The sequence below is a fragment of the Oratosquilla oratoria genome, chromosome 8 (assembly GCF_046742065.1).
Source record: "Oratosquilla oratoria isolate Oo_2021 chromosome 8, ASM4674206v1, whole genome shotgun sequence".
NCBI classification, from domain to species: domain Eukaryota; kingdom Metazoa; phylum Arthropoda; class Malacostraca; order Stomatopoda; family Squillidae; genus Oratosquilla; species Oratosquilla oratoria.
In genome coordinates, this window is record NC_134784.1 from 56,346,243 (window position 1) to 56,361,566 (window position 15,324).

Consider the following 15,324-nt stretch of genomic DNA (forward strand, 5'->3'; position numbering starts at 1 on the left):
GTATTTACTATCATCAGTTCTCTTTCTAGTAACAGCTCTACCATCAACTCTCCACTACATTTTTTTTCTGGAACTCCACACTTCCCTACCACTCCGTCTTTTGATTCATTTTCTACCCTAGCATTAAGATCTCCCAATACCACTACATTGATATTTCTCCCTAAACCCTCTATGCACTCATTTAAATCTATCCAAAAAGCCTCCCTTTCTGCTACACTCTTCTCACAACTAGGCCTATATGCACTTACAAAAATTCAGATCTACCTTTCCAGTTTCACCTTCATCCACATTAACCTTGAAGAAAGCTTCCACTCCACCACATGTTTACCTATCTCTTAACTTACTAGTATAGGCACCCCTTTTCTCCCTCATCCTCTCTTCACTCCTGAAACAGTCTCAATTACACTCCCAAACTCAAACTCACCCCTCTCTTTCAACTTAGTTTCACTCAATGACAACACATCTTTCTTCTCACAAACATACTGCTTATCTCTTCCGTTTTGCTCTCATCTGTACCACATCCATGCACATTAAAAGACCCAAACATGCTGCACTTTGTGATATTAAAATCCATTTGCTATTTCACCAATCATGTGAACAATTTGTTAAGATCCTCCTGCAGAATCTTAGCTTTGACTCCTGACCTAATTAGGCATCCTATTTTTGTGTTGTCTGCAAACTTACTAACATCACTATTAATTCCATTGCCCAAGTCATTTATATACATAATGAACAATAAGGGACCCAAAACTGAGCCCTGGGGAGCTCCACTAGAACCCCAGCCCTCCATCCCACCCCATTTGGATTTCACATTGTTTATGGTGACCTGTAGTTTTCTGTCACTGATCCAAGATGAGAGTAATGAAGTGAAAGCATTTTGGTGGAATTAGATAAGAAAGATCAGGTTTAATCTGTATGACCACTAAGGTTCTCAAAGCTACCTTGTAAAGTGTTATGCAGAACATGAATGTTACACATTTAGAATTTTGTTTAGAGTACCATGAGGTTAATTGAGATAGATCAGTCAAATAAAAACATAACATTTTTCAGTGCATAAAAACATATCATTTTTCAGTGCAGAAATGTGTTGAGAACACTTCAAACTTAATTGTTGAATATTTTAGTGTGTATAGTCTTACATAGAAAATAGGTGATGTTTCAGTGCAAAATAGAGAAGACCAGGTAACATGTCTTTAAGATAGATTAGTGATTATTATTGTTGTTATTATTATTATTTTTATTATTATATATATATATATATATATATATGAATATAATGAAATATACTAGAAAAATAATTATAAGGAATTATACTACAATTTGACTTCTCAATACTAGAAACCCTACAGGTGCAGTGGACTTTGCCAAACAGACAATATCAGATTTGTTGTGCAATCGTATTGATATTTCCCAGTTGGTTATCACTAAAGAGCTGACCAAAACAGAGAAGGAATATGCAGCCAAGCAAGCTCATGTTGAGTTGGCTAATAAAATGAGGAAGCGAGACCCTGGAAATGCACCCAAGCTGGGAGATCGTGTTCCCTTCGTCATTGTGGCAGCATCCAAAGGAACACCTGCATATGAAAAAGCAGAGGTAATTGAGATAAATTGTAATAGTGATTGCACTGAATAATTTGATTACACAATCTGTTGCACTGAATAATTTGATTACACAATCTGTTGCACTGAATGAATTGTGTGTTTGGATTTAACTAATTTCAGTATACAGGAAAGGAGCAATGGTTGTGAAGTCCTGTTTCATACTCTTGAGTTGTCATACCTAGTTTCAGTTTCATGTATGGTTCCAATTTAGGGTATAGATCCTTATTCTTCAATTATCAATTATTCTTCAATTATTCTCTTTCTGTGATGGGGGAATTCCCTGTGGTGGGGGAAAAGAATACTGCCACCAAGTATCCCACTTGGATCGTAAGAGGCGAGAAGAAAGGGACGGGGAGAGGGACTAGGCATCCTTCTCCCTGTAGCCCCACGGGGCATATATCCTAAAAAGAAAAGTGAAGGCATAAGGGGTGCTGGAGGGCCTTGGGCCAGCACCCTAAGGTTTGGGTCTTTTAATGTGCGTGGATGTGGTACAGATGAGAGTAAAAGGGAAGAGATAGGTAGTATGTTTGTGAGAAGAAAGATGGATGTGTTGGCTTTGAGTGAAACTAAGTTGAAAGGGAAGGGTGAGTGTAAGTTTGGGAGTGTAAGTGGGAGGTTATCAGGAGTGAAGAGAGGGCGAGGGAGGGAAGGGGTGGCTATTCTAGTAAGTGAGGAGATAGGTAAACAGGTAGTTGAGTGGAAGGAGGTTTCCTCAAGGATAATGTGGATGAAGGTGAAACTGGGAAAGGAGATGTGGGTCTTTGTAAGTGCATATGGGCCTGGCAGTGAGAAGAGCGTGGAAGAAAGGGAGGCTCTTTGGATAGATTTAAATGAGTGCATAGAGGGTTTAGGAAGAAATGTCAATGTAATAGTACTAGGAGACCTTAATGCTAGGGTGGGAAATGGTCCAATCGATGGAGTGGTTGGGAAGTGTGGAGTTCCAGGAAAGAATCGTAGTGGAGAGTTGATGGTGGAAATGTGTCTAGAAAGAGAGTTGATGATAGCAAATACAGTGTTTCAGAAGAAAGTCAAGCATAAGTACACATGGGAGAGGGTGGTGGAGGGAAGGGTGGTAGATAGAGCGCTAATGGATTATGTAGTGGTAAATAGGATTATGATAGGAAGAGTTAAGGATGTACATGTGCTAAGGGGAGAGGGTGGGGGAATATCAGATCATTTTTTGGTGGAAGGTAAGCTGAGAGTGGAGGATAGATGGAGAAAGAGGAAAGGGACATAAGGTAGGGAGGTTCTTAGAGTGAACTCCTTGAATGAAAAGGAAAAGGAGAAGGAGTACGAAAAGAAGCTGAAGGAGGAGTGGGAGGGAGTAAAGGATGGAGCAGAGATGGGGGTGGAGGAGGAATGGGGATGGTTCAAGGAGGGAGTCTTAAAGTGTGCAAAGATGGTGTGTGGAACAAGAAGGACAGGGGGAAATAGAAGAAAGGGTAGTGAATGGTGGGATGAGGAAACAAAGAAGGTTGTAGAAGAGAAGAAGCGAGCATTCACAGATTGGTTACAAAAGAGGACGGGGGAGTCATATGAGACGTACAAAGAGAAGTAAAGCAAAAGGTAAAGGAGGCAAAGAGGAGAGCAGATGTGAAATGGGGTAGGAGTATGACAGAAAATTTTGAAAGTAATAAAAAGATGTTTTGGAAAGAAATTAAGAGAGGAAGAGGAGGCGAATCAAGTAGGGAAGAAAAGGTAAAAGGTACAGATGGAGAGATGATAATGGAAGAGATGGCAGTAAGGGGAAGATGGGCAGAATATTTTAGGGAGTTGCTAAACGTGAAGGAGGATAGGGAAGGAAAGATAGCTGCAGTGGGAAATGCGAAGAAAATGAGAGTGATGAGTGAGGAGAATGGAGGAGAAATAAGGAAGGATGAGGTGAAGGCAGTTGTAAAGATGATGAAAGCAGGTAAGGCACCTGGTCTGGATGGATGCCATGCAGAATGTCTGAAAAAGGGAGGTTCAGTGATGGTGGACTGGTTGGTGAGGTTTAATGTTTGCTGGAGAGAGGGTAGAGTACCGGAGGACTGGAGAAGTGCCTGTATAGTTCCTCTTTACAAGGGAAAAGGGGACAAGTGTGAATGTAGTAGTTTCAGAGGGATTAGCCTGTTAAGTGTAGTAGGGAAGGCTTATGGGAGGATCTTAATTGAGAGGATTAGGAGAGGAACAGAAGGAGTAATTGGTGAGGAACAGTGTGGATTTAGGACAGGTAGAGGTTGTGTAGATCAGATCTTTGTGGTAAGACAGATATGTGAGAAAGCTATAGTAAAGGGGAAGGATGTTTTTTGGGCTTTTATGGATCTGGAAAAGGCTTATGATAGGGTAGACAGAAAGGCACTGTGGGAGGTTATGCAGATTTATGGGATTGGAGGAAAGCTTTTGGGAGCTGTCAAGAGTTTTTATGAGAGTAGTAGAGCTTGTGTCAGGATTAGAAATGGAGAGAGTGAGTGGTTTGAAGTAAAGGTGGGACTTCGTCAAGGATGCGTTATGTCGCCCTGGCTGTTCAACTTATACATGGATGGGGTGGTGTGAGAGGTGAATGCTAGGGTAGTGGGTCAGGGATTGGAGATGGTTAAAGAAAATGGAGAAAAGTGGGTGGTGAGCCAGCTGTTGTTTGCGGACGACACTGCGCTTGTGGCAGGGTTAGAGGAGGGATTGAGGAAGCTGGTGGCAGAGTTTGGGAGAGTATGTGATAGAAGAAAGCTAAAGATAAATGTGGGTAAAAGTAAGGTGATGAGATGTACAAGGGGTGAAAGTGGCAGTAGACTGGAAGTGAACATTAAGGGAGAGCGACTGGAGGAAGTGGATAGTTTTAGATACTTGGGTGCAAGTGTAGCAGGAAAAGGTGGAGTGAAGGTGGAGGTAGAATGTAGATTGAGAGAAGCGAGTAAATGCCTTGGTGGATTAAAGAGTGTAATGAGGAATAGATATTTGGGAATGGATGCGAAGAGGAGACTGTATGAAGGAGTGATTGTGCCAACAGCACTGTATTGGGCAGAAACGTGGAACATAAGAGAAGAAGAGAGAAGGAGTTTGAATGTGTTTGAGATGAGGTGTCTGAGAAGTATGATGGGGGTTACTAGGCTAGATAGAGTGAGAAATGAGGAGGTGAGGAGAACAGGGGTGAAAAAGGATTTGGGAGATAGGGTTGATGAAAGAATATTAGGATGGTTTGGACACATGGAAAGAATGAGTGAAGAAAGACTAGTAAAAGAGGTATGGAAGGCAGATGTGGAGGGAGTGAACATGAGGGGACGTCCTAGGATGAGGTGGATGGATGGGGTGAAGGGGGCTTTGGGGAAGAGGGGAATGTCTGTTGAGGAAGGAAGGGAGAGGACGGAAGACAGAGGTGAGTGGAGAATGGTTGTATATGGATGATGTTGTGATTGCTTGAGGAGGAATGGGCGGGGGGGTGGGGGGTGGGGTAGTATGTGTGAGTAAATTTTGACGCAGCCCGAAAGGATTTCTCCCCGTCCTCTCCTTATATGCAAGGGGGGTCGCCGATTAAATGAAGCGGCCTTGCTGTGGATGTGCTGTGTCTTGCGACACTGCTTCTGACCCAGGGCGGTGGGCAGGGTGCAGGGATGACCCGTCATCCAGGAGGTGCTCAGATGAGAGGGAGGGTGGGAGGGGTGTGGAGTGTATTTAGGGATGAAATGGGTGGGAGTGTTTTTATGCCTTTCCCTTTTTGGCTACCTCCCTTGGAAGGGGGAAAAGGCCTTGGTATATGTATGTAGGTATAAATTCATGTTTTATTCTGGTTTGGACTATAATGCTTTCTAAGCTGTTCTAAGTATCTGTATAGCATGTATGTGTGAAGAGAAAGGGGTTATTGAGAGGATTAGAAGGAAGAGCAATTTGGATTCAGGAAAGGAAGAGGACAAATAGGCAATAACTATATAGTAAGGAGTGAGAATGTCTTGGAATTTTATGGATTTAGAGGTGTATGACATGACAAATGAGGGTGAAGGAATGTGCTGTGTATGTATGGGTAATAGGAACAACGGGAAAAGAGCTATGCTCATTGACCCATCTTTGTATCTTCCAGCATCTAGTTTGTTCTTAGATTCTTGTATAGTTTTTGCATACCCTGTTACCTCATCCAATTTGTTCCAGATATCCACTCTGTGGGAAACTATTCTTTTTCAGATCTCTTATATAGCTATCCCTTTTGCCTAGTTGTATTATACGGGAAGGGAGCTATGCTTGTGGTACCCATCTTTGTATCTTTCAGCATCAAGTTTTTTCTTAAAATCTTGAATAGTGTTTGCACATACTGTTTCCTTAACTAATTTATTCCAGTTATCCAGCACACTATGTGGGAAACTTTTTTTTTTTTTTTCCCTCCAGATCTCTTCTATAGTTATCCTTTTTGATTTTTTTTTCATGTCCTCTTGTCTTTCCATTGTCCCATTTTAATAAATCATCTCTATCTAGGATTTCCATTCTTTTCATGATTCTGTAGTCAGTAGATCTCTTTCTCTTCGTTGTTCCAGAGGTGGTAGTTCCAATATGGACAATCTTTGTTCATATGTTAATTTGGAGAGAGTTGGTGCCAACTTTGTCGTTGCTCTTTGTATTCTTCCTAATTTCTTTATATTCTTTTTAGTACTGGGTGTCCATAGTGTTCTTGCATACTCCAGTGTTGGTCTTATTAGTGTAACTAATATTCTTTTAATCATTTCCTCATCCAAGTAGTCAAATGCATCATAAAATATAGTCACCACTTATATCGATCGTTCTCTCTTTCACCCGTGAATTTTGATAACCATAGAAAATGTGATTATAGACAGTTTAGAGAGTATGTAAAAACGCAGGGGCAACTACAATAAATATAATCAAGACGCCGATATGGCAGCCTCGCGTATCCACTTGCTCCTCATGCTGCCTATGTATGCGGCACCGTATGGAAGGGGTTAATAGGTTGAAGGTTTCTCCAACTATTTTATTGATATGTTTTTCTGGTGTCTTGTCTTTGCTGATTATTACTCCAAGGTCTCTTTCATAGTTCACTTTTTTCACTTCTTCACCAATTTTATAATTTCTTGATATTCTATTTTTACTTTTTCCAAACTCAATTATACTACACTTCTTGATATTGAAGTTCACGTCCCACTTTTGAGTCCATTTCCAGATTTTGTCCTGGTCTAACTGTAATGATTCACAATCCTCCTCTGCTCTTACTTTCTTTAGTATTTTTGCATCATCTGCAAAGAAATTCAAATAACACTCCACTCCTTCATCCATGTCATTTATATGCAGACGCTCCTCAACTTACGTTTTAGTTGGGTTCCGAACGGCTGAACATAACGTGAAAATGAACGTAAGTTGTTACTGTACTATACATCCCTAAATTCTATTACCGTATCTTATAAAACACCCCTAAATCATTAATTATAAACATAACATTGTAAAATAATAACATTAATTTCAAATAAATTAAATTCAAGCAACATAAATTGAGATGGTGGAAGAGGGGGAGGAGGAGGAGGCAAAGGCATGTTCAGTCTATCGTTTGTGCCATGTAAACAATGGATGCAGCATCATGCGTAAGTATCGTTTGAACTACGGAGAGCACGCTAAACTAAAAAATTCACTCAAAAATTTTTTTTTTACAATCTTTTTTTAATCAGTTCAAACGTAAAATCGAAAAAACGTAAAATGAATGAACGTAAGTAGAGGAGCATCTGTATATGGAAAATATGATTGGAGCCAATACCGAACCTTGCGGGACACCACTTATCTTTTCTTCCCAATTCAGGTATTTGTCTCTAATTACTAACCTCATTTTTCTCCCACTCAGGAAGTCTTCCATCTACTTTAATAAATCTTCTCTGTCAAGGACTTCCATCCCTTTCATAATTCTGTAGATGGTCAGTAGATCTCTTTCTCCTCTTTGTTCTAGGGTTGGTAGTTCCAATTCGGCCAATCTTTGTTTATATGTCAATTTAGAGAGTGGTGGTGCTATCTTTGTCATTGCTCTTTGAATTCTTTCTAATTTCTTTATATTCTTTTTAGTACTGGGTGTCCATAATGTCGCAGCATACTCCAATCTTGGTCTTATCAGTGTGACTAATATTTTCTTTACCATTTCCTAATCCAAGTAGTCAAAGGCCATTTTCATTGATCTTAGTAAATTGAAGGTTTCTCCCACTATTTTGTTGATATGCTTGTCTGGTAACATGTCTTTCCTGATAATTACTCCTAGGTCCTTTTTACCGAGTTAACTTTTTTGTACTTCCTTTGTACCAATTTTATATTGTCCTGATATTCTATTTTTACTTTTTCCAAACGCCATTATACTATATTTCTTGATGTTAAAGTTCACTTCCCACTTTTGACTCCATTCCCAGACTTTATCCTTGTCTTTCCTTATGGGATTCCAGATGTTTATTCCATTTACTTTTGATAACTTTTTCATAGATTTTTTTTGTTTTTGTGGTAGTAAGGGAGATTGGTCTATAGTTGGATTTTCTTGCCCCCCCCCCCCTTTATATATTGGCACAATATTTGCATTTTTCTAATCTTGTGATACCTTTCCTTCTTTCATTGAGTAATCAATTATATATTTTGTCCATTAGTTTATTTATCATTCTCTTTTCTGACATCAAGGTTTATTATTTGGTCTCTTATTTTCTTCTGTGTCACAGTTATTTCTTTCATTGGGGGGATATTTCTGTTCTTCATCCCAATTTTGTGTACTTTCAGTTGTGAATACAGATTTAAAATGTTTATTCATAAATTTCAGTCATACATACATACATACATACATACATATATATACCAAGGCTTTTTCCCCCTTACAAGGGGGATAGCCAAAAAGAAAAAGGCATAAAATCATTCCCACCCATTCCATCCCTGAATACACTCCACACCCCTCCACCCTCCCTCTTATCTTAGCACCTCCTGAATGACAGGTCATCCCTGCACCTTGTCCACTGCCCTGGGTCAGAAGCAGTGTCGCAAGACACAGCACATCCACAGCAAGGCCGCTTCATTAAATCGGCGACCCCCCCCCCTCTCCGTCCCCCCATTGCATAAAATGAGAGGACGGGGAGAAATCCCTTCAGGCTACGTCAAATTTTGCTCACACATACTACAATTTCAGTCATATCTACATCTATATATTCCTCATTCCCTTGACACAATTTTACTATTTCTTTTTTATCTTTTAGTTTGTCATTCACATACCTGTAGAATAGTTTAGGTTGGTCCTTGTCTTTTTCCTAGTTTCTCTTCTTTTCCCTGCATATTTTTACATATTCACTTTTTTTCTGGCTTTGTCTCTTCTATCTTTAGCCTCACTACATTTTTTATTGTACCAGCACTTAATGTACACCCTTTATTGCCTCTGCTTTGGTACATATCTGTGTATTACTCTTCATAAATTTCTTTTAATATGTTCTGTTTCTTTTTCATCTTTGTTTCTTCATTTAAGAAGTTTTCCCAATTTACATTCTGAAAGAATTTTATGAGTTTCTCAAAATCTGTTTTGTTGTACATTAGTCTTCCTTTTCTATGTTTCTCATTTCTTCTCAAAGAAATTTGTTCTTTTAGTTTGAACTCTTATTAGTATGTGCTCACTCTTCCCAGTTGGTGTCTTGTATTCCATTTTATCCACAATTTCAGGCTCAGACGTAAATATTCTTGTCTTGATGGTTCATTGTTGCTATATTTGGTATTTTCCTTTACCCATTGAGTCATTGTGTATGCAATTGTCATATCCAGTAGAATATTTCCCCAAAGGTCTTCTCCACCTTTCAGTCATTTCTTCCCAACATATTTCTTTTTAGTTAAAGTCACCCATAATTACTATGTTTTCTCCTTTCAGTAATTCAATTAGTACATTCTTTGTGTCATCCAACATTTTGGAATGATCACTATTTGTCCAAGACAGTGTTGTTGGGGACTACAGTTTTTCTACTTTTCATGTCACTTTTCAACTTTCATCATAATTAGTTCCACATTATTTTTTTTCCTTCTGTTACCTTTGTCACGGTTAAGCCTTTCTAAGTTAAAAACATCACTCCTGCAATCTGTTTCGCCTTTCTATTTTTCATCCATTGGTTGTATAAGCCTTGTCCCGCAGTATTAGGTGGTAGTGGACCTTTTAATTTCATCTCCACAGTTCCTGTTATGTCTGGTTTCTAGACTGCCTGATAGTCATTTAATTCATATAGTCCTGAAATCATGCTATGTTAGTATACGTTATTTTTAAATTTTTTCCTTTCTCCTCCTTTTTTGTTTATTACATATACCCCCAACCACCCACAATTTTCTCAGCCTCAATTCTAGTACTTTCAAAAAATATATATATATATATTTTCTGTCACTTTTTTTTCCTCATTTCTTTGTGCCTTTTCTCTTTTTCCTCATTGCTCTTTTTTTATCCATACATTTTTGTAATTTTCATTATTTGCCAGCTTTTCAATTTTTGATAGTACTGCTCTCATTTGAAATCTTAGTTTGATTTTTAGTGGTCTGTATTTTTTTCTTTAGGGTATTGTCCCATCCTATGTACTTCAATATTTTTGTCCATTAGTTGTCCCTCCTCTTATCTCTTTCACAATTTCTTTTGCAATTTCTTTCTCTTTTTGTTCTCTTTGGTACATTATGTTTTTCTTTAATACCATAACCTGCAATGCACTTTTTTTTTTAATCCACTGTGTCTCTGACCCAATTCTTTTTTTCCTTAATTACTTTAATTACCATTTCTTCAGAATTTTCTTCCACTTGTTGCTGTACTATTTATTTTATTTTTTATTTTATTTATTTATTTTTTATATATATATTTTTTTCTTGTTCTACTTTCCATTGGTTTTTTATTTTTTGGAGATCTGTCTCTAATTGTTTCACCAACTTTCACGGTCACTGCTTGTATATGTTTCACTTTTTCAAAGCCACATTTTTGTTTTTATCTTTATTTTTCATTCTTTCATTTTCACCTCTGACCATGTTTAATTCCTTTTTTAGATCATTAAGCTCTCTGTTAGTCTCGGTATTAGATAATTTTACATGGTTTACCTCTCTGTACATTACCCTGTATTCATCTTTCAGATCCATTAGTTCCTCTATCAATTTTACAATCTGATTAGGACATTTTTATACCTAGATTCTCTTTGCTATTCTAATCCTCTACCTATTATTCCACTTTTTTTATAAACCCTGAAAATATATCAAACCTTTGAGTAGATATCGGGGTATCAATCATACGAGATTTCTTAGGTATTAACCCCAGCAGTGATTCCACTCTGCATACATAAGGTGGTGAGGGCAGTAAAAACATATATGTTAGGCTTGGATATGAGGTAGTAAGATTAATTTGATATGTCAGGTCTCCCTGGCAGAAGACCCATGGCCTCTGATAATCCAATAACTGTCTTCGGTCAGGACCATAAATCACCTAGAGATGAGATATGTTATTATCTATGTAGGGAGGTGCTTAGAGTTAACTCATTAAATGAAAAGGAGAAGGAGTACAAGAAGAAGCTGAGAAAGGAGTGGGAGGGAGTGAAGGATAGAGTAGAGCTAGGAATGGGGATGGTTCAAGGAGTCACAGAGTGTGCAAAGATGGTGTGTGGAACAAGAAGGACAGGAGGAAGTAGAAGGAAGGGTAGTGAATGGTAGGATGAGGAAACAAAAAAGGTTGTAGAAGAAACAAAGTGAGGTTTCACAGATTGGTTACAAAATAAGACAAGGGAGTCATATGAGAGGTACAAAGAAAAGAAAAGAGAAGTAAAGCACAAGGTAAAGGAGGCAAAGAGGAGAGCAGATATGAAATGGGGTAAGAGTATGACAGAAGATTTTGAAAGTAGTAAAAAGATGTTTTGGAAATAAATTAAGAGAGGAAGAGGAGGTGAATCAAGTAGAGAAGAAAAGGTAAAAGGTACAGATGGAGAGATGATAATGGAAGAGAAGGCAGTAAGGGGAAGGTGGGCAGAGTATTTTAGGGAGTTGCTACATGTGAAGGAGGATAGGGAGGGAAAGATAATTGCAGTGGGAAGTGATAAGAAAATGACCATGATGATTGAGGAAAATGGAGGAGAAAGAAGGATGAAGTGATGGCAGTTGTTAAGATGATGAAAGCAGGTAAGGCACCTGGTCTGGATGGATCCCATGAAAACTGTCTGAAAAAAGGAGGTACAGTGATGGACTGACTGGTGAGGTTATTTAATGTTTGGTGGAGAGAGAGTAGAGTGCTGGAGGATCTTGATTGAGAGGATAAGGAGAAGAACAGAGGGAGTAATTGGTGAGGAACAGTGTGGTTTTAGGACAGGTAAGGGTTGCATAGATCAGATTTTTGTAGTAAGACAAATATATGAAAAATCTATAGGAAAAGGTAAGGAAGTTTTTTGGGCTTTCATGGATCTGGAAAAGGCTCATGATAGAGTAGACAGGAAGGCACTGTGGGAGGTATTGCAGATATATGGGAAAGGAGGACAGCTTTTAGGAGCTGTCAAGAGATTTTATGAGAGTAGTAGAGCTTGTGTTAGGATTAGAAATGAAGAGAGTGTATGGTTTAAGGTAAAGGTGGGACTTCGTCAGGGATGTGTTATGTCACCCTGGTCGTTCAACTTATACATGGATGGGTTGGTGCGAGAGGTAAATACAAGGGTAGTGGGTCTGGGATTGGAAATTGTTAAAGAAAATGGAGAAAAGTGGGAGGTGAGCCAGCTGTAGTTTGCAGACAACACTGTGCTTGTAGCAGAATCAGAGTATGGATTGAGGAAGTTAGTTAGAGAGTGTGTGAAAGAAGGAAGCTGAAGATAAATGTGGGTAAAAGTAAGGTGATGAGATGTACAAGGGGAAAGTGGCAGCAGACTGGAAGTGAGTATTAAGGGAGAGAGACTGGAGGAAGTGGATAGTTGGGTGCGAATGTGGCAGGAAAGGGTGGAGTGGAGGTGGAGGTAGAATGTAGATTGAGAGAAGCGAGTAAATGCCTTGGTGGATTAAAAAGTGTAATGAGAAGTAGACATTGGGGAGATTGTATGAATGAGTGATTGTGCCGACAGCACTATATGGGGCAGAAACATGGAACAGAAGAGAAGAAGAGTGAAGAAGTTTGAATGTGTTTGAGATGAGGTGTCTAAGAAGTGTGATAGGGGTTAGTAGGCTGGATAGAGTGAGAAATGAGGAGGTGAGGAGAATGGGGGTGGAAAGGGAGTTGGGAGATTGGGTGGATGAAAGAGTATTGGGATGGTTTGGACACATGGAAAGAATGAGTGAAGAAAGACTAGTAAAAGAAGTATGTGGAGGGAGTGAACTTGAGGGGGCGACCTAGGATTAGATAGATGGATGGGGTGAAAGGGGTTTGGGGAAGAGGTGAATGTCTGTTGAGGAAGGACAGGAGAGGACAGAAGACAGGGGTGAATGGAGAATGGTTGTATATGGATGATGTTATGATGCATGAGGTGGAATGGGTGGGGGATGAGGGGTGAGGTAGGGGACGGAGAGGGGGGGGTTGCTGATTTAACGATGCGGCCTTGCTGTGGATGTGCTGTGTCTTGTGACACTGCTTCTGACCCAGGTTAGTGTACAAGATGCAGGGATGACCCGTCATCCAGGAGGTGCCAAGATAAGAGGGAGGGAAGAGGGTGGAGGGGAGTGGAATGTATTAGGGATGGAATGGGTGGTAATGGTTTTTGTGTTTGTTTTTTGGCTACCTCCCGTGGAAGAAGGCAAAAGCATTGGTATGTGTGTGTATTTATATATCTGTAGAATAATTTAGGTTGATCTTTACATTTGTCTATTGTGCCTTTTTCATTTTTTTTTCTGCTTATTTTTATATATTCATTTCTTACATACATAAATATACCAAAGTCTCTTTTCCCCATTATATGGGAGGTAGCAAAAAAGAAAAAGGCACAGAAACCACTCCCACCCATTCCATCCTTTATATACTCCACTCCCCTCCATCCCCACCCCTCCCTTTCACCTTGATGGGTCATCCCTACATCCTGTCCACTGCCCTGGGTCAGAAGCAGTGCTGCAAGATACAGCACATCCACAGCAAGACTGCTTCATTAAATCAGTGACTCCCCCTCTCTGTCCCCTCATGCAGAAAAGGAGAAGATGGGCTGGATAGAGTGAGAAATGAGGAGGTGAGGAGGAGAATGGGGGTGGAAAGGGATTTGGGAGATTGGGTGGATGAAAGAGTATTGGGATGGTTTGGACACATGGAAAGAATGAATGAAGAAAGACTAGTAAAAGAAGTATGTGGAGGGAGTGAACATGAGGGGGCGACCTAGGATAAGATAGATGGATGGGGTGAAAGGGGTTTGGGGAAGAGGACAGAAGACAGGGGTGAATGGAGAATGGTTGTATATGGTTGGGGGGTGAGGGGTGAGGTAGTATGTGAGAAAAATTTGACACAACTCAAAAGGATTTCTCCCGTATTCTCCTTTTCTGCATGAGGGGATGGAGAGGGGAGGGTTGCTGATTTAATGATGCGGCCTTGGTGTGGATGTGCTGTGTCTTGTGACACTGCTTCTGACCCAGGTTAGTGTACAAGATGCAGGGATGACCCGTCATCCAGGAGGTGCCAAGATAAGAGGGAGGGAAGAGGGTGGAGGGGAGTGGAGTGTATTAGGGATGGAATGGGTGGTAATGGTTTTTGTGTTTGTTTTTTGGCTACCTCCCATGGAAGAAGGCAAAAGCATTGGTATATGTGTGTAATTTACATATCTGTAGAATAATTTAGGTTGATCTTTACATTTGTCTATTGTGCCTTTTTATTATTTTTTTTCCCTGCTTATTTTTATATATTCATTTCTTACATACATAAATATACCAAAGTCTCTTTTCCCCGTTACATGGGAGGTAGCAAAAAAGAAAAAGGCACAGAAACCACTCCCACCCATTCCATCCTTTATATACTCCACTCCCCTCCATCCCCCTCCCTCCCTTTCATCTTGATGGGTCATCCCTACATCCTGTCCACTGCCCTGGGTCAGAAGCAGTGCTGCAAGATACAGCACATCCACAGCAAGACCGCTTCATTAAATCAGTGACCCACCCTCTCTGTCCCCTCATGCAGAAAAGGAGAGGATGGGGGGAAATCCCTTCAGGCTGTGTCAATTTATTTCTCATACTCCCAAACCCCCCCCATCCTCCACCTCATGTATCACAGCATCATCCATACACAACCTTTCTCTATTCACCCCTATCTTCTGTCTTCTCCCATCCTTCCTCAACAGACATTCCTCTCTTTTGTAATGCCCCTTTTACTCCATCTATCCATCTCATCCTAGGATGCCCCCTCATATTCACTCCTTCCACCTCTGCCTTCCACATCTGTTTTACTAATCTTTCTTCACTTATTCTTTCCATGTGTCCAAACCATCCTAATACTCTTTCGTCAACCCTATCTCCCAACTCTCTTTCTGCCCCTGTTCTCCTCACCTCCTCATTTCTCACTCTATCTAGCCTCGTACATACACACATATACCAAAGGATTTTTCTCCATTACACGGGAGGTAGCAAAAAAGAAAAAGGCATAGAAACCACTCCCACTCATTCCATCCCCTATATGCTCCACTACCCTCCACTCTCTTCCCTCCCTCACATATTAGTACCTCCTGGATGATGGGTCATTGCCTGGATTCTGTCCACTGCCCTGGATCAGAAGCAGTGTCGCAGGACACCACATCAACAGCAAGGGTGCTTCATTAGTTTGGCAACCCTCCCTCTCTGTCCCCTCATTCAGAAAAGGAGAAGATG

At 40.1% G+C, this 15,324-nt stretch overlaps 2 protein-coding genes across 4 annotated transcripts in view; one reads left to right on the top strand and one right to left on the bottom strand.

Annotated features, from left to right (window-relative positions):
- PolD1 (DNA polymerase delta 1, catalytic subunit) overlaps window positions 1-15,324 on the top strand; it is a 362,759-nt gene that overhangs the window by 339,598 nt on the left and 7,837 nt on the right. For all 3 annotated transcript variants that reach the window (XM_076189251.1, XM_076189252.1, XM_076189253.1), the window contains one exon: window positions 1,339-1,594. In XM_076189251.1, the coding sequence (XP_076045366.1) occupies window positions 1,339-1,594 (256 nt within the window). The remainder of the gene's footprint in view (window positions 1-1,338; window positions 1,595-15,324) is intronic.
- LOC143027746 (uncharacterized) overlaps window positions 1-15,324 on the bottom strand; it is a 538,392-nt gene that overhangs the window by 248,486 nt on the left and 274,582 nt on the right. The gene's annotated exons all lie outside the window — the stretch shown is intronic.